Raw genomic sequence first — 23,789 nt, 5'->3', positions numbered from 1 at the left:
TTTTATGCGCTTCTGTTTTTGATATTATAAGATAATTGGTGTTACGTTCACCTATTCTTGACGAGTGTCGCACTGCAGACACTGCTACCATTGCATACAGGGCTGGAGCCTCTGTCAAGATTGATTCACAGCTATTAGCTCCTACCTGCTCCTCCCGCAAAGAAATGAAGAAATGATTTTTATTGAATTGAATTTTTTGGACATAACAAGAATTGTTCTAAATGTGACATGGCAAGGCGAACCTATTTGTATTCAGTAGGGTCCTTTTACTTAACAAACACCGTGTAATTACTGCCTCTGCCAGCATAAACCTTTTTTTTAATTAAACATAGTGCTGGGTTCCGGACAACCCACAACATTTCATGCATCGTACACGTATGTGTAAACAAGATTTATCGAGGCCGTTCGTAAGTGAAATCAATGTCGATTACACTTCCAGATAGTGGGAAAAAAAAAACTTTCGTCTTCACTGAAAATACGCCATACCTAAGTTTATAAAGGATTCCAACGCAGGTCCCGAAGAAATCAATAAATTTTCGAATATTTTGAATTCCGTAAAATTCGTCTACTGACATCCCCGACCAAATTGGCGTCCGTCTCATGAGATATGTAGATGACATGCTCATAAGTGCCGATAAAGATTGATAGGCAGCAGCCCAAGCCACTTTCGCAGACATACAAGCGGCCGTACTCCGGTAGTTCCGGTCTCACAGACACTCAGAACGTGCAAACACAGGCTTAAGCATTAGGGTTAATGCTCTATGCAGGCCTCCAAAATGAATAAGCAAAATTACCATTTTGTTGGTGAAACTGCGACAAAAGGCTCTCCTAAATGTTAGCGTCACAATGTTTGGCATTTGTATCAGGGTCTCTGAAAAACGGCGGCGTAGCTAAAACAACTGCACTGGAAGAGAAAGGTCTAAATCGGCTTCGCAGGTCTTACTGGCAAACAATTAGGTACAAACCTAAGCTTTCCCTTGCGGTGTGAACGTACCCAAATGATCAATTGTTGAGTTCAGAAAGTCTCTGCAGTAACGTAGAAAGCCGGAAATTCCAGCATGCGATGGGACTGACGGTGGGAGTTCGTCCATCTGCTATGACCTTCTCGCGGCTCATGCCATCGTCATTGGCGAAACCTTACTATAACTGGGAATTTGACAATTGGGGGTTGGTATGGGCACGTTCCGCCAAATGTAAAATAGGAAATTGTCCGTGACTTTTAGTGCGGCTCTTATTGTCATTTCCCTATCGGTAACTCTAAGTTGCGGCTGGATGTGTTAATAGAGAGTTTTAGCATAGCGTGCTCCGTCCGCTAACGCTTCGGCGGCGGGTAGCGGGGCGCGACTGGGGAGAGCAAATTCGTCACGGTGGGGTGGATTAGTTCCGCGCGGCCTGCCTTCGCCATGCCCGCTCTTTCCCTCCGCTGAGGGGCAACCTCCTCGCACTCCCCGCGCGCGCATGCGCAGTCCGGGCCCGCTACCCGCTAACCTACGGGAGCCGCTATGGGAGCCGCTATGCTAAAACTCTCTAATGTCGCAACGAAATGGAAATTGGTGAAACGGCCGCGAGTATGTGACGGTTTTGCCATGCTCACGGGCCAATCAACCTTAGTTAAGCTGTGTTTGGGCAGAAATTGATCCTTAAAGGGTACATCAAGAAAAAATACCATTACCTGTACTTTAAGACGGTTTTCTCCAGATATTGATGGCACCAGGTTTATTGCGGACGTCAAACGAATACCGCCTGTGATCGAGAACATATATGAAGCCGTAGCAAATCGCCAGCCAGTTTCCCAGTGATAATTTCTATGTCGTCCTAGAAATTTGCTTGTGAGATTACTGCCACCGACTTACGCGACAACAAAGAACCAAGATCAGGCGACTGTAATGGGCCTGTAGCCCCACTGTTCGATCGTATCACTTCCCACATGTGGTAAAAACACTGATATATATGTTTTGTTCTTGGGCACACACAGTCAACTTCTGCCCAAATTACGTCATGGTCATGCAATATTTATGTTTTCTGGGCGGAGGACCTTAGGGCCTTGGGCTCTTCGTGTGTCCTGTTACCATCGTCCCCTGTTGTGACGGTAAATTAGGTTCTCAAACGATGGTCGAACACAATTATTTCATGAATGAAACCGGTTCAAAATAAACAAATACGAGTTATAATATTCTAAAATACAGAAAAAATCAGAATTTAAATGAATAATTAGCAGGAAGTCGTTAATTCTGTCTCGAAATTGGTTTTTAACGGCAGGTTTTCTACTGTAGAGCATAGCGAGCATGCTGCGGCGTGTGACAAGAAAACAACTCACGGCCAGTCTTTCTCTCATTTATTTGCTTAAATCCCGTTCAACGCAAGAGAGGCCGCCACCGCCTCAGCAAGCGCGCGGTTGCTCCTCCCACCGGCGCTTCTCCGGCGCCCAATCAGCGCGCGCCGTGCGGCAAGAGAGAGGCTTAGTCTTTGAATACACCTATACACTGCATGCTTCTTCCCTGCCCAGGTTTCACATTAGTGGAGATGGCAGGGGATTTTTAAATCAAAGCTTTACTACTTTCGCTCAGCGGTTCCGCGGAGGATGCGGGAGTTAACCTTTAGATCGGGGACACACCACAGGCGGTACGCCCCTTGGAGCGCATGGTGTGATTCGCCGGGCCCGTGGTCGGCGCTGCGCCCAAGGCCCCGATTTAAGCCGTTGTGTTCACGTTACGGCGGCGGCTGTGTCGGAAGCGGCCGCTCCGCTGGCTGCCGACCAAATACGAAGCCTCCCACGCATGCGCCGCTTGGGTTGTCCCCGGCTATGTGAGTCATCTTGCGCCCCGTTCGTATTGAAAGATGAACGACGCGTTCGCCGAGAATGAAAGGCAGGCCGGGCCTCCTTAGATGAGCGTTGCACGTGACCGAACGGCTTTCAGTCATGGTGGGCATTACAGCTACATCAAAGGTTAACCAAGCGAAATCAAGACTCATCCAGACTAAGCCAAGCTTTTGCTTTGCATATCAAAGGACAGCTGAGCTAAACCGCAGCCATTTTTCTTTTATGTTGGCGGCATTTTGGTTAAAAGACGTTTTTCATGGATAATATGAAGGTGAGTGAGTAACCGAATCATAATTATTTCTTACTGATCTTAGTTATATTTTACGCTCATGACCCCTTTAATTCTAATAACTATATCATTGGGCCGAGCAACGTGACAAGCAAGAGGACATCAATTTTCCCCGTAGCCGCTAACACGATTTCACCGTAAAAGATAACGATAAGGCAAAACAAGATTTCACCGTAAAACATTAGGATAAGGCAAAAGTTGCACATTCGCATATGGAATCTGTGGCGTGAGGCTAACGCATTCCCCCGTTTCAGCCACATTGTTATTGTTAGATTGGCAGTTGGCTTCTGACAACTGCTTTCATTTCACTGACCGATTCACCCGCGTGCGTAGGTTCATAGCCGATCGCAGGCAGTTTAGAAATGTTTGAGCCTGCACGAAACCAATAGAATTTGTATAACCCGTGTGGAGCTACCTGCAGCCATTGCAATGTTTTCTTCAAGAAATACCATTAATCCCGAGCAAATGTTTTGGTTGAAGTTTGGTGGTACTTTACGACAGAGTTTAGTTAATGTCTCAGTCGCACCTTCTCAATCGCAATAATATCAGACAGATGTTTACCTGAAATGCCTGTATCGTTGCAAAACACAATGAACGTACGTGTAGCAGCGAAAATCACCCAAAGCCCAAGGTTTCTCGGGTCCTTTTGTGCCATCACCACTTTTTACGCTGAACGCTGCGCCATTATTTTCGCGTTATAAATAACGCCAAAAATGCATTTTCGACCTTGGTGCAAGTGCTCTATACAGCGCCCTTGAGCTTGTTTTTGTGGTGTACGAGCAGAACACACTCGTGCGGCTGGCTTAAACTCTATTGTGGCCCACAATTCTGTTCAGATCGTTGGCATTCAACCGAAGCGAGCTGCTTTGGAAAGTGAGTATCCCATTTGAAGCAGGTCTTCGTAACTGGTCAGTTTTGCATAGTGGCAAAAGTGCGCTCCGCGCAGTGACACCATTTGTACCCTTAAATGGCCGATTTTATGGAATTAAAAAACCAAAGGAAGACCGTCCCTTGTGTGTCTGCGGGGCTATTATTTCGACCACTCGTGCCGGAATGCTTGCAAAACAAACAGTCAGAGACTTGATCTCACGAAATGCCGAAACTGTCCCTGAGCGTTCATATTTTGGTTAGTTTTAGTCCGACGTTGGTAGGTTATTTGGGCCATATGGTGTTCTGAGCTTTATGAAGAAAAGAATATAAGTGACCAGTGCTTGAGTTCTGCACCCTGTGTTCTATTTAGCGTAAAGAGCGTGCACCCTTACTCAGAAATCGTTTATAATCACCAAACCAGCGAATCCAACGTCAGTTGGTTGTTGCGGCAATGGCTCACAATAGACTGCTTTAGGTTTACAAACGTAGAGGCTCCACGTACGTCAAACTTTCACACGAAGGGCCTATGTGTGTCTTACGGCCGTACGTGAGATTCGAATGTTTACGTTGCGGTGTTCACGTTGCTTACGTCCGTAGAGTTGAACAACATGGCGTCACCCTGCCCTCCCGTTTCTCATCGAAAACAGCTTCGTCGCTAATCCCTCTGTGCGATGTCGTGTTCAGAGCTGTTGAATTCGCCTTCAATTTGCCAATAATTACCCTCACCTAAAGTTATACGATAAACACGTTTTGTGTTTTCGATAGAAGGGTGGTTTTGCAGCCGTTACGCCTGACGAAGTACAGTTTGTCGTCTTCATAGCAACGCTCCCGCGAGATCACGAGCGCCTACAACAGTGTCGGTGCTTGTTCGGAGATGGCGTTGGGTATCCAGGCACACTACGCGCGCCTTGCGTCGCGTAAGTGGAGTATAAGATTATACATTGTACACTCTTGTATACATTGTATACATTATAAACTGTATACATAAGCATGGATTATGTATACTTCTTACTTTTGCGCTTGTGAACTCTGTACGCACGTGAAAGAAAATCTGTCTAATAATACGGACTCTTTTATAGGTCAACGGCGAGCAGTCCTTTCTAAGTGCGTTATAAAAACGACACACCCTTCCTCCATATCTCTATATCGCTGTGATTTGTTGTTTTGTTTGCAGAGGAAGCCATGTTCCGGACGGCTTGGTATCTCCTCGCTCTGCAAATTACATTGGCCAAACATAACACTAAGCCACACATCGTGTTCATGATTATTGATGACCTTGTAAGTATATGCTCCCGTAGGTCGGCGTATATATTATATAGAAAAATTGGCGTCTGGAAATCTGTAATCGCCTGTATTTCACGACCAAAAATAAAACGTTTTCTCAAGATCCAAATTATCGCACTGCCTCATGCAAAACAGCTTCATGACAGATAAAACTAAACTATGGCGACAGTACAGGCTTCCTAAAAATTGGCACAGCTTGCTGTAGTTTGCCGAGGCTGGAGAAACAGCAGAACTGGGGGTGTAACTAGCTTCTTCCGGTTGGTTTTGGTAGGTTTCACTAAGCTTTGCTAAGTGTTTTTAGGTTTCGCGATGTTTTTGCAAGGAAGTCGGGATCTTGCCCTCTTCGCTGCCGTTTAGGCGCAGATGTTTCACCGCGATATTCTGGGTTGGATCGTAGACATCTGGTCTTGCCGAGAAGTGTCACGGAGACTTTGCGCTGCACTTCTTCTTCCTCAAAAATTACATACTTCTCGGCCAATCCATCGTTTGCGGTAATCTAAACGGTGTGCGGTGTTCAGAACCACGAGGCGCTGTGTGGCGCCAACGCGGTTTCACGAAGTCGCTGTTTTGCCGCAGTGACGTCGTAGCTAAGTGGGGCCTGGCTTCACCTACGAAGCTGCTCTAAGAGTGTGCCACGCTCCTCACGGCAGATGAGTTTTTCCTTTGTGTTCTTTTTTTGCTAACGCCACCGGACCGAGCTGACGCTTAAGACGCAGCGCTGTTACAAGAAATGTTTAACTGAAAACTATTCTAGAAAGATGCTACATAAGAAATTATTGTTTCTTTTTATTCTAGGCCGCAAGTTTGCCTATCAGGCGTACTTTCTAATTGAACAACATTTTAGTGAAGCCCGGGAGCTTTGTTGGCGCAGCTTTTCTGGTGTCTCTTTTTTATTCCGGAAAGTACTTGTTTAGGCATTCAGTTTCACAATTTCACGTCAGGCGGAATAGTGGGGTGCAGAGGGAGCTTTCTGGGGAAAGAGTACTAGCCGAAGATCTTTCATAACGTTCACACATTATATCCCCTTATGGAGTCGTACGCTGTGTACAGCCCATCATGCGCGGAATAAGAGGTCGTAGGTGGTATCATTTGCGGGCAGGTGCCGTAGCCGTTGTGAAGATTCGGCTAACCTCCCTGCGGGAAAACTAGAGAGCAGTATCTTCGCAAAATGGGACTTCCAATGTTCAACTTTAAAATATTGGACACGTGTGCATTAGCTCGGGATAGCAGAAGGTACGCAACGAAGGTGGATAATTTAGTACCAATATTCCCTCGAGAACTTGTGTACGTTCGTCTATGAAGGACGTAAGCGCGGACGAAGCATGCCTACCAATGGACGCACCTAAAATGAAGCATACGTGACGCCGTCTGTGTAGAGAAACGTGAAGTTTTATGCCTGGAGGCAAATGAATGCATGTAAAAAAGATTGTTCTTAAGTCGTTACTCGATATTTGGCCGCCAGTGTAAGGCAAAGGATTCACAGTTAGTACTTACTGTACTGCGTTGCACTGTGGCTGTCTTATAAAACTCTTTTAATTAAACCAGTGAAGAGAATCTGTTTATTCTGACATACATTCCGTTGTCAGCGTCCTTTTTCTGTGTTTACATAGTGAGTCAAAATTGATGATTTAGCGCTGCTACTAAAATTTGCTCGTGCTCGCCGGTGTTTACTCTGACCAGCTGAAAGCACCAAAACATTGTTTTTTTAAGAGCAACTGCATCTTCAGACAATGGCAGGAGATCTTTTCTGTTAAAAATTTCGATCTCTTAGCAAGCTACTAAAGCCCTTGCAGGAAAGTGACAATTCGCGTAGAGCAGGAAGTGGACTTGGAAACGAACATTGCAAATACTTTCGAGGACTGTCGAATTTTCTGGTTTGATTTTTTTGTTAAAATGTATGCCCCATACATTTAAAATAGAGAGGTTTCTATGCATCCGGAGCCTGGCCGTGCAACGTACACATCTCGAAGCTGCGCAAAAAACAAGCTTGTGTACCACATCATTACTGAGCGAAATATTTTGCATTCGGCTGAATAACTGCAGAGTAATCACTACTGCAAGAACGGCGATGAGACGGAAAGCTGCAGATTTAGCAGTACGTTGCCCGCGAAGGGTTTGTAAACAAGAAAATTGTACGACACCGAGGAGAAAGATTCATTAAATAAGTACATTTATTTGGGCAAGAATTGCAAAGGTCTGAACCTTGCAAGGAGATCAGAGGCGAAGTCGAAGTGATTACTGGAACACTTGCTTAGAAAATAAACTTCTGTTTTTAGAGCAATGAATGTATAGCTGGTGTGCTGTCCTCGTCACGGTTATCAATAATCATTCCCTCCTAGGACCACTCTCTGAACCCACAGGGAAATGGGTAAGGGGATGTACCTTGACCGCAGCCCCTAGTTCTGCAGGGGAAGAAGGGGCAGAGTGTAGGGGTAGTACGTTTGGCATTTAAACCCACTTTGGGTATATGTGTCTCAGTGCTCATAGTTCGGTGCAGAATTTCCGTTCGGTTTAAACTCCTACGGACACAGGAAAGGAATTGTTATACCGTGTCTTTGGGAATAAACAAACATGGTTGCAACCTTCCCCTGGTGATGTGGCATTTTTATGCATACCAATTTTACAACACAGATTCATAACACGAAGTGTTTGTGAGGCGACAAGCAGCTTGTGCCCGTTCTGAGTAATAGATAAATCAGCGGCTTGATCGAACATACACCAATGTAAGCACTCACTGCAGTGCAAAGGTTGTTCCGCCCGATGTTCATCGCAAGGCAAGGTCGTTACAAACGCACCGTGCTACTCTCTGAAAATAGTCGAACGTTTTGTTTCACTGTTCACTGTTACCTTCACTGTTAAATTCACTGTTACCTTCTTTTGCTGCTGTGTTTTTCAAGGGATGGAGCGACGTGAGTTTTCACGGATCCGCTCAGATACCGACTTCGAACATTGATACCCTTGCGGCGGACGGCATCATCCTGCGGGACTACTACGTTCAGCCTCACTGTACCCCATCTAGGTCTGCGCTCTTCACTGGCCGCTATCCAATCCATACAGGTGCGGTTTCCTCTTAAACCTAGTGAAGCAACGGCTTACCCGGAGGAAAGCAAAGAATCTAACTCTGGGTAATGTATATACAACACATTCAAGAAAGAAAACGTCACTATAATAAAATCAGCTGATCATTTGCTCCCAGTATATTTCACTGGTTTGCTTTTAGCCGCATGCACTGATGTTGCTGTGTATATGTTATTAGCAGCTAGTCAAAAATTAGCCACGCAAAAGTAAATATTAACGAAAGCGCAGCCCACTTCAACTTCCCGCTGAAGTGCGACTTTCTTATTTGAGACCCGACATCATGAAGGACAAGAGGAAACCACCTCACGTTGTTACCACATCGTATTAACGCAGGAATGCAGCATTATCCCATCGAAGCTCCCGAACCTTGGGGCCTGTCCCTCAACCAGACAGTCATGCCACAATACTTCAAGGGCCTGGGATATGAAGCCCACATCGTCGGCAAGGTATATTCATCAGTCCATCTGTGCTGCCACAGAAACAGCATTCTGATTCTGCAAATAGTCCTAAAGTGAATTATCTAATTCAGGTTCTGCTTGCACCGCACCGAGGAACATATAGTTTAGCTTTATCTTTGTACTAGCGTATCACTGTTAATGTAAAGTGCTACTCTTTGAAATCGGTTTTTGGGAAACGCATTTGCTATAAGCGCAAACGCCAACGACTCGGCGACAAAGTTTAACCTTACTGTTCCGTGCCAAATTTAACTTACGGAGCTCACAGACCATCTGTGGCAAGTGACGGAGAACGCGCAGCTTTCACAATAATATCATGTCAAATTTATGGTGCGCACTTTGAGCGAGAACGGAACGGGAATCGGCCACTCATAAGATTCCATATGGTTCTCTACTCAGTCTTTAAATGTAGTGTCTGCCCCCTTACATCTCTGCTGCTACAGGGCCATCCACTAGAATGCATTGGTGACAATGACGAGTAATGCACGACATAATGAGAAGGAAACCGAGCAGGTGGATCACAACGGTAGAAAATTATCTCTAACTCGCAGGAAAGGGTCAAAGCGCTGATTCCTGTGCAGATAAATTGTAAGCATTTTTCCATTGTTGCATGCGATTTCTACGCCACGTTCAGTGGCACCTGGGATTTTTCAAGGAAACCTACACGCCGACGTTTAGGGGGTTTGACAGCTTCCTTGGCCACTACACCGAGGGAATCGACTACTACAACCACTCTGCCTATTACGTGAGCACGCTCTTTTGTTTTGTCTTTTAGTATAAAGGCATTTGGCTCTTCCGCGTCGTGTTCATGTCTCCTAGAGGTGTCGATGACACATTCCTCTTCTCTTAGTTCCGTGAACTTTCACAACATATTTATAAGGCACACCTAGACCGACGTACAGGGTCACCCACTCTTGATGACATTACGGCGCAGCGTGACCGTGCTCCACCCAGCGCTAGCGCACAAGCCGCAGCCGCGCATCCAAGCGGAGTGGTGCAGGCGCATATAAGCTTGGAGGCGGATATTCGTGTCGTCTGCTAAAAGGCAGGAGCGCGCCGTGGTTCCTGTGCTGGGAAGAACGTTTAATGCTACGTTCAGACGATCCATACAAAAGCCAAATCGTGAGCTATAGATGTAAAAAAACAGCGTGTCACGCAGTTCGGTTGGCTGAGACGTGAAATGACGTCAGTCTTTAAAGTGTTTACATGGGTTGTGGCCACAGTGGGCACCTGATATCACTATCGGTATGTTTGTTGCGTCTTCGCGAGCCGCGACCGCGTTGCTGGAAAGCGCACTTTACTACCTGCGGCGCGTTGTGTAGTTTCTGCGTACTACAACGGAACACTTTCTCTCTTCGGCGACACGATCCCAGTTAAATGCCGGTATTGTGGCCTGATTTGGTTCGGGTTATGGCGTAGAGCGCTGGAAAACGACTCTGGCTATGACGACGCTGTAGAGGAGGGTTCTGAACCACCTGAGGCTCTTTGACGTGCACTCATATGGCGCACCAGACGCGCGTTAGTGCACTTGCTTGTATTGAAACGCGGCACCTGCTACAGGATCAAACATGGGTGTCCCGGCTCAGTATAGCCATTCACCCTAACCACTGAGTCACCATGGCGGCGCATTCTCAGGACTTACCTTCACTATGGAAGTAAACAGGGTTACGGAGCAGAACTATTTTCAGTGAGCAGCAAACTATTTTCTGCGAGTGCTCTCTAAGGAAGATGGCCAGATGTCCGGAATCGGCTTCTGGGTCGCTTTTTTGATCAGAGTGTTCACATGCTCAGTGCAGCTCGACGACGTTCGGGGTTTCCTCAATTTGACTTTGAATGAGACCAACTAACTCACGAAAATTGACAATAAATGTCTAAATATAAAAAAATCAGAATATGCTCGCTCCGCACTGCAAGTTTTTGTTTAAATGTAAGGCGATGTGTGGAATATTAACCAGGCTGAATGAGGATGTAATAATAATAATTCTTAAACTTCCTATAATGGGTCAGTCAATCTCCTTGTACCCGCTGAAGGTTTTCGCCACCACAGCTCTTTGCCGTGTCAGGAGGAATGTGGCGCAAGGCATAGACATCAAGCGTAAAGAACCACGAGGCAGCTGTTAACTAGCAACAAATATTTTATTGTTGATGATGCTACTGAGGCTTTATTGCTGCGAAGTCTCTCTCGCATGCGAGGAGCGCTTCCGGAAGTACCCTAAGCTGATTTGCGGGTGGGTTTCCTCATCCCCCTGCATTTATCCCATCCTGCATTGTGTTCTGCAGGGGGCAGTACAGGGACCTACACTATTTGATTGTTCTAGGCCGCTCCCACTCCAGTTTGACAATGACCCACGGTGCATGCGCTGAGATGGCGCGCAGCTGTCGGTGGGCCAGAGCTATCTTTATGTTGCCCCAGACATTTTTTATGACATTGAGACCAGGCGACTGAGGAGGCCGTTCGAGGACCGCCGCGTCACAATGCTAACAACGCAGCAACATATTTCGACCAGTGTATAGGCGACTTGCCATGCTGCAGGATGAAGTCATATTCGGTAAGTGGTCACCCAGCAAGTTACGGGAGCGGCACATTGTAGCAGTTTAACAAGGATTGCGGCACTGAAAAGTGGAAGCTCTCCGTGGTCGTACGTAGAAACTACACAACCTTCCGCAGTGAGTAAAGTGCGCTTACCGAGAACCGGGCCGCGGCGCGCGAAGACGCTACAAGAATGACGATAGTTAGACGCGCTTCACAGAAAAGCAAGGACGGCGCGCTCCTTACCCGCCTCTAAGCCCCTGCGCGCCTGCACCGCTTAACTTGGATGCGCGGCCATGGCTTGTGCGCTGGCGCAGGCAGACTGACGTACGCGCCGGTTCTGCTGCTGCTGCGCGCTTATTTTGCTTCGAGGCTGCACTTTCACTTTTTTTTTGCTTTCCCCTTCACTATCTATTACATCAACTCCTTCTTTCTCCTCTCTAGTCTTTCACCCCCTCTTCCTCATCCGCCCGCACTAGGTTGTATGCAGGTGAGCCCCAAGATGGGTTCAATAATATCCTCAGTGCACATTCTTTTTCTTTTCGATACTGAATCATGTAGTAGTGTGCGATGGCGCGGCGCGACTCAAGGCCACGCTTCGTGGGTTCGCACCAAACGTGAACGACCCTGTACCTGAACAAAAGTTCGCTTATGTTTGCCAGCCTTAACTCAACTTCTGGCGAAGAAACTAAGTTTCCTCGTGCAATAAAAAATACTGTATCCTTCGGCGTTAGCTACATTATCTACCTGCTTGCAGTTGCGGAACGAACAAGCAATGTTCGACACTCGTAAACACTTCCTCTTACGTAAAAAGAGAAAGCGGAAAAAAGAATCAGCTCTCAACTGTATAAGTTTTCCACAATTCTGGGAAAATCTCAATCAGCGTGACAAGCTGTACTGTAAGGGTTCATCGGGAATAAAGACAGCAGATATTTGCAACAGAAAATGTTCGTGCCATCATTACGTGTGTGCTTTTTTATATTAGCTTGAAAATTTTTCTTTCACCTGCAGCATTGAAATTACTCTTTTTATTGGATGAAAAAAGCTTAAAATACACTAACCAGTAAAAGCAAGGAACATTTCATCGTTAACAGGATGGTGGCCACGTGGGATTGGACTTCTGGTTGAACCGGAACCCCTTAAGAAGTGCAGATGGCCAATACTCTACAAACCTGTACGGACAACGGGCAAAGTACATAGTGGAAAACCGTAACAAAAGCAAGGTATACTTTAAGGAAACGTTGTCATATCTTTTTGTACGGTCATTGCATCAACGGTGGCCTAGATGCGCTTCTTACTCTGTAATAGGTAACGAAGCAACACAGAAGTAATGTTTGTACTGAAGGTTTGCTTTTCTCTCTTTGTTCTCCTTCTTCAGCATATAATGATTTAGGAGGGTAGAGTGTGCAGTTATAACTGCATCAAAGCTCGCTTACCCTAGGGCAGTTAAGAAGAGCACATTGGAGAACGCACGAATTGCATCCAACCTATTACACGTTTTCCGTAATGCTTTCCGTAATCTCGTAATGCTACGCTTTGCCTTTCTTCGCAGCCGCTCTTCCTCTACTTTGCCCACCAAGCTACGCAACAAGGAAGCATCCCAGGCCGAGAGCTGCAGGCACCACAAGAGAACATACAAAAGTTCCCGTACATAGGAGAGCGGAACCGAACCATCTACGCAGGTCTTGTCGGGTTTGCCTCTTGGAATTCGGCATTTTTGTTTGTGATAACAAAAACATATTTTCTATTTTTTGCTGTTTCCAACACCCTTCTAACCGACACATGTCATTTAAACACAAGATACATATAATTTCGCGCATGTCATTGTTTATCGTTGTGCGAAGTCATGCACGCCGGTTGTAAAAAGTTACAAGCTCTGCTTACTTTTATGATTTACCTTTGGTGAATATGAAAATGTTAATCGGCCAGATTTAGGGCTAATCCCAATGGTGTAGTGGATTGAAGTGGACGTCAATGTCCTTCGCAGAATATGACAATGACGTATACGGAAGGAAATGCATGACGAAGGTGTTGTTAACCGTTGTTAGTGTGGTAAAAAGGTGTTTGTCATGGTGGTTGGTACCTAAAAAAATATGAAGGAGTACCTGCACATAAAGTTGCATTCGATGAAACCCAGTGTAAATTTCCTATCCCAAAGCTCCTTACACACACGAAGGAGCTCCGTCAGAGCCCCTTCATGTGTGTAAGAATTTTTAAAATTTTTAATAACAACTCTCGTGTTTTTTTAAGTAAGAAACAAGTTATTTGCCCCTACTACTTTCTTTTCTACGAGTGCTGCTTATTAAATATTCAGGGCAGTGGTGGTTGACGAGAAATAAATATGCTGCAAAATAAAGAGATACATAAATGTTAGTATTTTCATTGCTGGGGGCAACATGTAATGATATCTGCTGAGGACACGGACAGTTTTTTAGGTGCGGAGTACCTTAGAACAGCACAATGTCCGTCCGCGTCTGTGTTCATAGCATTTAAAATCGCACAAAATCCCGCAGGCACCGGCAGGATTCGAGCCTGTGTCTGGTAGACCAGACAGAGTTAGTGTCAGTCGTCTACCCATTTGGCTATTACTGTTTTTTTCTTTATTGCAATATTTCAGTATAGAACAAGCACCATAAAACAACACACTACAAGGATAAAACTGCTAGTCATCACCTTTCCAGCAGAAAAACGATTAAAATTGTTTGAGGTTGGTCAGTGTTTCCATGACAGGCAACCACACTGGAGGCTCAGGCTGAGCCCTCCACACTGCAATAATCATACGCATTGAATCACCGAAATATTCTCTTAACCAGTTCCATTTGGCTATGATCATGAGTTAGTAAGCGAGAGTTAAACAGCTTACTTCCTCGCCTGTAACGGTGCGGAGTATCTTAGGACCTCCCAACGTCCGTCCGCGTCCATCCGTGCGCACACCACTATCAAGCGAAAATCAAGCAAATTTTGATTTTAGCCGCGAGTTGCAGTTTTATTTAAGGAATAATCAAGGTGCAACACATCCCTCAAATCGAATGACGGTAGGGGCGCAAATCGAATGTCACTTGATGTAAAACTTGGATGTGATTTCGTGTCCCCGTACTACGCACGCTCGCCATCATCCACGGTGTGGAGATGCTGCCATTTTTTCAACTTCTGGCTCAAGAGATTAATATGCTCACTCCATGAGATGTATAGTGAAAATACAACGCGAGTGTTGCTTACATATTTCGCAATATTGTTTGTGGCTAGGTGTGATGGTTTCGTGGTGCTCGTAAAATAACGCATTTTGTTTTTGCTTGATTAAGGAGAAGGTGTTTTTGGTAAACCCTACGTTGAAATTTTCCACAAACTGTGCTAGTCAGTGGCAGTATGCTTGTTAAATGCTTTCCAGAGAGAAAGATGGCACAGTAATCTCCATGTATAATAAACTTCAACTGGTTTTTCAGTTGTGTGATGCCATTGAAATAAACGAAAATGAATACGTTCCAGAATACACATTGCGGAATCCCATTTTAAATGTTTTTATTTTATACTTATATTTCCAACGAACATAGCGTGTTGCTTTAAGAAAGAACACATAAGGATACAGGCAAGGCCGCTCAAACTATATTTTTCCAATTTCGCTACATGTAAAGTTCGGGTAACACTATCGAACGCACGCTCTAAAATGGGCCCAGTGTCAGCTGCTTTTTTTTAATTTTTCGATGTCCCTTTTTTCTGAACAAATAAGGCACTTTCACTTGTGTTTTTTTCTTAAACCTTACTGGCATTCGGTTAACAGTTCCTGTTTCCCGATGAAGCTGTGCATAAGGGCGTTTCTTGTTTTTCAAGGACATTTGAAAACACTGCAGCTGCGGACATTGGTGAATAATTTTATATGTCAGTTTTGTTGCCTTATTTAGGCAGGATCGTTACCCATGCCACCGGCATGCTCTTTGTAAATTTACCACTCGACAGGGACGTATTGAATATATTGTTTCTCTATATCTTTATAGGATGTTTAGGATAGGATAAAAATCACTGTGCTATGCGTATTTGATGGGATTTTCAAGATATCTGCATTACGGCTGCGGCTATTTTTTGTAGTTTAAGAAAATGCTGCGATCTTGAGAGGCAAAAGCCAACGTCGGAAATATTGTTTGGGTTAGAGCCGAGATATCTGGCGCAATTGGTTCCTCATATGCAATTTTTACAGTTTTAAAAAAAAAAAACATTGGATGTTGGCAAGTTCTTTTCGATTGGCAATTTGTCTATGAGTACTGGTCTCTCCCATTTCTTGACTTGGAGTTATAGGGTTTAATATTTATTAAGCCTTTTCCACAAACTAACATTTATGCGTACACAGTTCGTATGAAACCTATACCTTTAAAATGAAATGACTGACTGACTAACCCGTTTACTAACTTATTAACGCCCAGAAAAAATTTCTAGATCCAGCGACTTGAAATTTCTGGAGTACATTTGCGTCACGGCGTGGGGGCTCGCTGGGGCTGTATTTTTTGTAAATAGTACTCCTAGCCGAGGGAAAATGGGAACTTGCGTTTTCGTAAATTCGCGATTACTTGCTGCACCGATTCACAATTTCAAGTGCTTTTTTCTGATATATGTAGCCATTAGAAATTTCTGAAAAGTAGTTTTGCGGGTTGTACGCTAACCCACACTATTTGGGCAATTCTGCACTTCGGAACAAATAGGGTTCTATTACGGATCCTCCAATAAATGTTTCACTGATTCCTTTATCTAACTGCTTTTTGGGAAAAACGGTGAAATAGTTCTTCAAATATTTAGTTTTCATCCCAGTACATTGGAGTTAATGTTTGCTCATACAAATGCATAAAACGAGCTTGTAGGATTTCGCTTAGCGAATCCGGTAAAAGGGCGAAAATAAATATTTTGAAATGACTTGCCTGAATAGGCCAAAAGGCCGAACGGTGATGTCAACGCCAAGCCAAACTACTGTTTCCCACGGCTTCAAAATCCATAAGCACATTGCAATTATAGTGTATGAGCTCAAAATTGCTGTAATTTTTAGAAATCACTACACGAAGTGAAAAACGGTGAAATATATATTCAAGTATTTATTTTTTATCACAGGCCATTGGAGTTATTCAGCTAGTTTTTTTTATACCGCTCATTTACTCAAGAATATAAATATTGTTCCACAACACTTTTCCGTAACACCCACCTAATAGGGACCATCATAATTACGAGAAATGTGCGTGCTTTTAACTTTCCTCAAAATGTATTCAGCGCTTTGATATATCGAAATTGTTTTTGCTTGCAAATGCTGCACTTACAGTTATCAAAAGATATACTGTAGGATTTTGTCCTAACATGCCTCCAATGAGGGCAATGAGCGCGAGTTTTTATATTACACTGCTCTAGACGCGGAAGAAAGTTCAATTTTCCCGCGTTTGCATAGCGCTCGCTATCTGTTCGGAGTTTCTGTAACCACGCCACTCCCGTAGAAGCCCATGCTATTTATAATAAAACTGACTGATGAATATCGCTCATACCTACTGAGATAACACTTCCGAACGGTAAGTAGTCATTTTAGCGGACAATATTGGTACAAATTGTTTTGAGAAGATGCCTATCAAACACGAGTTACATTCTTTTTCCCAAAACCCAACGCCTCCGGTAGGAGCTCATGTATTGACGACAGGAGGGGGATACCAGTTGTGTGCAACTTCACAGTGAACTACCTAGTTATAACACGCAATAAATAACTGAACAGGTGTTTTACCCGATATTGTCATTAGTATTGTGGCCCACCCGGATATTGCCGGTTACTAGCGTTAGTACGAGATACATTATTCTTCCTGTGCTTTTTTCAATTTCCTTATTTATTTACTTCCTCGATTTCCTGTGCTCGTTCGACTTGTCCAAGTTGCGACATCGCATGAATGGCTGATACAACTTACTTTTGCGTTTCATTTGTACTATGAATTGTTTCGTCACCGGAGACTTTTTCAGGCGTGGTCATTTTTATAAGAAAGAATGGAGAGAGAAAAGCATTTTGACTAATCTTATAATTTAAGCGTAGCACTCATCAATATCTCTGGTGGCACAGACTGCATCACCGTTAGTCTGGTGGGAGCCTTCTCTAAACTGGGCTCTAAGCTTATGTAATTTTTGTTATGTGATAGAAAACGGCGCGCGCATTTTGGCTTTTAGGCCGAGCGGGAGTGATCAGTTAGCACACGGACAATAAATGTTAGCACATAATCACTGCTTTCAGATCTTTTGAGAGCTCATACTCTCTTTTCAGGGTAATAATTTCTAACAAATGGTTGACCATGGAGGATGTTGATAAGGTAACCCGGTTTGGCGACGTGAAAAATTGCACTCGAAAAATTATTGAGTTTTAGGACACATGACAAATTTGTAGCTACTGTTGAATCTTCTGTAGTGTCAATTTTAAAGTCACCACTACTGGCCCCAACATAACCAATATGATTTGTATAGGGAAGGAAACTATCATAGAAACCCAAGAAAGTGGGAACGCGGTCGTTAAGCGGGTGATACAGGACCACAAATATGGTCTTGTCTTTTTTATGCAGATAACTTCGTAATGGTCTGTAATAGTACTAAATTATCTGAGCAATTCGCTAGTAGGGAGTACAGTAAAAGTTCATGCCCCACATCATCGGCTTTTTACTTTCTATAAATAAATTATTATAGGGAGGCAGAAATAAATACTTCGAGACGTCAGCGTAGTGTGTTTTTGTAAACAGTATCATATCAAAACTTCTGTTTTGTTAGTGCCAAAACACAGTGAACGAGTGTTTCGGCTGAAGGAACCGTGCACTTATGTGCAACAGTTTCGGTAACTTCCATGTTTGTTGCTTTTGAGAAATGTTGCGTTATCTTCGGGGTTAGAAGGTGCGGCTAAGAAACTACCTTAGGAAGAGCATCGCTGAATAAAGCTGTACATGTTTCTTAGTTTGGTGATCGTCCTTATATGCGGTGCTCTTGAATATTTAAGCTTGAGATCACAACCTTATCCGGATCAGCGAGGATATCTATAGAGTGGCCTAGAGTAACATGTATAGTGGTTTGAAAAGTTGTGAAATTTGTGAGTGCGTTCCCTGTATACCTACACAGGTCGCTGCAACACCTTGAAATTCAGTGTTCAGATTGTGGTGTTATGAGTGATTCAGGTGACCGTATGTATTTACATTTTGTTGTTTGCTTCAGCTGATTTGTATCAAACACGCTGGCAGTGAGAAAAATCTGCTTGCTCAGCCAATTCCTGCCACTCAATCCGAGCGAAAAAAACCTAGGCCGCTGAATATGGTTATTAACTGGCAAGAAATGGTGTGTTGATACGATGGTGATCGCAGGAATGGTCGACGCCGTCGACCAGACCGTGGGAGAGCTAGTGGAGGCGCTTTACAAAGAAGGCATGCTAAATAACACCATCTTCGTATTCAGCGCGGACAACGGTGGACGCCCCTGGGGTGAGAACGCGGCGCGCAGCTTCAACTGGCCGCTGCGAGGAGCCAAGGGCACGCTCTTCGAGGGCGGCATTCGCGCTGCGGGGTTTGTGTGGTCGCCCCTGCTCAAGCAAAAACGACGCGTCTCGCGCAACCTTATGCATATCGTCGACTGGCTACCCACGCTTTACGCTGCTGCTGGTAAGTTGGTCTCAGATGCCACAGCCTCAGCCTTATCTGCTGTATACACACGTATGATTTATGCAAGGTTATGTAATTTGCTACCATTAGGAAGCTCATGTAAAGTGTGCTCTGATATCTTCGTGATAGACCATTCTCAAACCAGCTACCGAAACTTAGGCCTAACAGTTCGAGCCCGCATATCCCGACATCGTCAACAGCTAAACACTATTAATCTTCATCATACTTATGGTGAAAGAGACATGGCACTCCGTCGGTACCCAACTTTTCTTCAGGCGGAGACGTCAAAGACTTGGGCCCGCTTGATGGCTTCGACATGTGGCGCCGCCTTTCCATGGATCAAGAAACGCCCAGAAAAGAAGTTCTCTGCAACATCGACTCCATCGAGGGCACTTCGGGTATTATCCTTGACGGATACAAGCTGGTACTTGGCACGGCCATCGGCGGCATCTACAACCTGCGCTTCCCGACGACCGGTGGCACGCAACCGACGGCTAACTTGGACGCATTGATGAATCAATGCAAAACCGCACGCGTGCTGCGAGAACTGTACGGAACTAGTTCCCTCCGCTTCCCGAGCAACTGGAGGGAGAAAGCGGCGATCAAATGTCCCGACGGTGCGATAAATATAACCAACCCGGAAGCCACATACCTATTCCACCTGGAAGAGGACCCCTGCGAGCTAGTGAACCTGGCACCCAGCAAGCCTGAGGTGGGATTGAGCTTCATCTTCTAAGTGTAGCTTATGAGGCTAGGCCACCATGCATTTGTTACGTCTGCGAACAAAACTGCGCATTTCTTTGAGTCGTAAGGTGTTCAATAGAGCCAGGCGTTAGAAATGAGCGACGCGGTCATTATGAAAGTAGCACGCCATAGAAAACGCGATTTGAATTTTAAGGCGATACGTCACATTACTTGAATACGTTTTTTTTGATAGAATATACAAATTTGAAGGACAGAAATACTTTCGAAGCTTATACGTCTCCTCACTTCGATACGCATTTTGAGTAGATTAGATGTCAATCACTAGGGTCTTTGATCACGATAACGGGAGACTTTGATCAAGGTCACGAGAGTCTGTTAAATTATACCGATTTTTATGGGATTTCCCGTCTGCGGCACGCGTATCCCACGCGAACATTAGCACAGCCTTCTCAACGTTCGAAGGGCTTCCCTTCGTTTACGGTTTTAAGAAAAAGTGAAAAAATACGCCCCCTCTGCCCCCCTCCCCTTTTCCGCACGCCCTAGTTCCCTCCATGCACCAATAGTCAGACGGAAGGCTGGGCAGGCCATTCCTGAAGGACACGGACAATCGGGCCCGGACAGAGTTTTAAACCATAACCTGCGGGGATAAGCTGACGCCACCCACTTTTTGTTTAGGCTGTATTAAACATTTAAACCCCTACCACTAAAACAAAGTATCGATCCCGCTCTCAGGGATAGTGCGTATACTGGAACTTAGCGGTCTTCATTCTGGCCACTACCAAGCAGACTGTTTTTCAACGCAATTTTCAATATTTTCGGGCGGACGATTTTTCACGCCCCACCAATACCATTGCTGGGTAAAATTGCTCCCGCAAAAACATCACGTGTCGTAATTCCTCTTCCGCGTGGCTGGTTTTGTCGAGCGGAATCCCGAGCAGTACTGGAAGACATAACAAAACTTCCTACAAGACAGACAGCGATACAATGATGTTTCGGCCCCCCGAACAGGAGCCTTGTTGACCATAAAAGCTAAGAATAAAATCTGAGTGTTTAAATAGGCTGAAGCACGTGACCTAACACCTTGCGTGAGAGGGGGAAATGTTGCCGTCGTATTTTCTTATTATTTTGTGTGAACAAGGCACTTCTGATGCAGGCAAAAAGCAATAACGCCTGTGTACGAAATTTCGGCGCACGTTAGAGATCCCCACGTGGTAAAATTAATCCTAGCGCTCCATTACGGCGCGGCCCATTGCCTGCGTTGCGTCGGCGCATTAATGCGTTGGCGCGTTAGAATCGATCAATGAACAAGGCTCCCTTTCAGGGGGCCGAGACGACATTGTATCCTTTTCTGTAGTGGTGGGCGCCTTTGTTATCTCTTTATAAACCATCCCGATCAGAGGATTGTCAGTCCAAGCCCCGATTTCTTCCGTGTGGATATCTGAGCAGTCTCTGTTTGGAGATAGTGCTTTTTCTGAGTAGGATAGGGCTCAGTGCTATGCAAGCATCTCCAAGAAGGCATGTGGGAGAAAGTTCCAGGCCACAAATTTTGATACCACGAAGACCATGAAGCCTGTGCGCGTATAGCAAAGCTATGGTAAAGCCCAGGCTAACCAGAAAACTCCCACAGAGTTCTCTATGCGACAGGCTGCTCAAATGGATCTTTCCTAACAGTAAGCCGTAATTTCACAGCGGATGAATTTGTATGTAAAAAAGCGGATACCCAATTAGGCACTCCGTTTGCTACGACATAAAGCTGTTGGGAGGCAGGGAAAAATTCGTCGTACTTATGCCTAATATATATAACAGCGTGCGTCTCTTCCAATAACTGAGATCTATGCTAGGGGCGCTATCTTAGGTTTTCGATAAATGAATTTTTTTGGTGATTTAATAGCATAAAATATAGTATGTCGCTTCACATGCGTGACGTCGTGACCGTTTGCCAAATTCTTCTACCGGACGACGCAGCTAGCCGCTGGTACTCCCTGGCTTTTACTGAACCAGTAGTAGAAGTTGCTTCAAATAATGGCAGTCATTAATATATGCGTGCACGTACAAGCGCAATGTTAGGGATGACGAGAGGTACACTGCTGCTTATGCTTACTGTACTGCGAGAGTGTACTGCTAGCCATTCAAGTAGATTTACCGTTTTGCTTCATCCCTGGTGGTGGTCTCCTCAAATAACGCGTGTTCAATTCATGCTCAATACTTACATGTATGGAATCCAACAATCCTGTTTGTTTTGTGATTTTTTTATGTTTTACTGTGCCAGCCAGCGCGTACTCGCAGCACAACGGAATATTTGGGCAAGTGCAGGACAATATTATGGGCATAACAACTCGTTCTTTCTTCGGGTTTAAATAGCACAAAGATTTAAAGGCGATTACGCTTACATTTTGCACGTTATTCATTCCGACGCAGTAATTACACCCATCTGTATATTTCTTCTTGGTACCTTCAACCGAAATAGATTAGAGCGGTACAAGTAATCGTTCTGGGTACTTTGATGAATGGAATAAGGGTACCGTAACTACGCCATAACAATGTTTCAATTCTCCATAGGTATGAATGTTCCGGCGCTGCCAGTCTGGCGATAGAAAAGAAAAATAGATTTGCAGGAAGCACCTAAATGACCAAAACATATTCAACCAATTTGGAGCCACATTCTCTTCCGCTACTTGGGTGTTAAGAAAAATGTATTCAAAATAATATTACCATGTTATGTGTACAGAGCATTGCATCGTTTAAGGTGGCATGAAACTGAAATTTATCTATACATCCTTCGCTATTGTCTACAACCTAAATTGTTCCAGCGAAAAGCCCGGAAAGTTTCACGTAAAGGGACGCCGTCGTTATCGCAGTTAAGGCAGTAAACATTTTTCCTAGGCGGCTGCTTTCTTGCTTCATAAACAAAGCAGAATTATCAAGCAATCAAGAAACCTAACTCCCGCGAGAAATAAAGCGCAGGTACTGTTCCAGTTCGTGGTGAAGCCCTGTGTCTGCCAACGTACAGGGACAGGCAACGCGCGTGCCGTTAGCAGCTGCAAGGCTTCCTGTTATCGCCGTCTGAAAATGCAACGTGGAAAACACTGTGGCTGTGTGCAGGTGGTGAGCTTGTTGAAAAGGAGACTGGCTGCATACAATGCCACGGCAATACCGCCCCGCAACAAGCCCGCCGATCCTAGGGCCTTTCCGGAAAATCACAACGGGACCTGGGTACCCTGGCTCGATTGACTTCGAAGGTTGAAACTGCAAACAGCTGTACAGAGCAAGACTTACTACAAAAATAAATAAAATGTCGGAGACGACTTTCGTTGAAACCTCGGTACATAAAGGGGCGCTCGGTTGTCCATATTTTGGTCTTGTGTCTTTTTATCTTTGCGCATACATGCGAGCATCAACGTTTCCCCACTCACTACTACAATGAAGGATACCTGCCATAAATCGATGGGTTGGCCATTCTCTTTCCTGCCTTTCATTATCACACTTGAGTCACGACCTAGAAACTCCTTGATGTATTATGATTGGGACGCTATGCACTTTCCCCTTAAATGTATAATTGGTGTCGATAATGAACACATACAGTTAATGTCAGTTATTCATTTTGACTAAAGAACCCACTACCTTACTGAGTCGTTCGATGGCTGAATCCCTTCCTGCCCCCCTTACTTTTTCACTAACTCATCGCAAGGCTCGATGTGCGGGGGTTCACAATTGGAAATTCAAAGCTAGAAATATTTGCTACCCCAGAGGCTCAACAATTGAAATTCTTTTTTCATTCCGCAGAAAAACTTCGTGCAATGGCCTAAATATTAAGCGATTACAAGCCCTCTGTATTTCGTATGCACTGGGCGTAATTCCAATTGTTTTTGTCGAATTGATGGAGGCGAAAAGCAAAAACGCACGTGCGTTCGAGATTTCAGCACAGTTTAAAGATCCCCTGGAGGTCAAAATTAATCCCAAGACCTCCACTACAGCGCGCGTCGTCGCCTGTGTAGCGTCGGTGCATTAAACCCCACAAATCAATTAGTCAGGTTTTGCCGAATTAGAACACCTCATTCGACCTGTAAAATATCATGTAGGGGTATTCAGAAAGTGAATACGAACCTGGTTCATTAAATAA

The 23,789-nt window shown here is 44.7% G+C and overlaps 1 protein-coding gene across 1 annotated transcript; it reads left to right on the top strand.

The window, feature by feature from the left end:
* The first annotated feature begins 3,890 nt into the window (after positions 1–3,890).
* LOC144158655 (arylsulfatase I-like) lies at positions 3,891–23,020 on the top strand. Its single transcript, XM_077689689.1, has 10 exons — positions 3,891–3,983; positions 5,155–5,258; positions 8,162–8,321; positions 8,676–8,788; positions 9,432–9,542; positions 12,422–12,550; positions 12,880–13,009; positions 18,671–18,964; positions 19,240–19,676; positions 22,772–23,020. The coding sequence occupies exons 2-10, from the start codon at positions 5,163–5,165 to the stop codon at positions 22,898–22,900; spliced, it is 1,599 nt and encodes a 532-aa protein (XP_077545815.1). The 5' UTR covers positions 3,891–3,983; positions 5,155–5,162; the 3' UTR covers positions 22,901–23,020.
* The last annotated feature ends 769 nt before the right edge of the window (positions 23,021–23,789 follow it).

The sequence above is a fragment of the Haemaphysalis longicornis genome, unplaced genomic scaffold, assembly GCF_048455015.1.
Source record: "Haemaphysalis longicornis isolate Haplotype H1 unplaced genomic scaffold, Haemaphysalis longicornis Haplotype H1 scaffold_10, whole genome shotgun sequence".
In the NCBI taxonomy this organism is placed as follows: Eukaryota; Metazoa; Arthropoda; class Arachnida; order Ixodida; family Ixodidae; genus Haemaphysalis; species Haemaphysalis longicornis.
The sequence above is the reverse complement of the archived record's forward strand: the minus strand, read 5'-3'. Positions and strand labels throughout refer to the sequence as shown.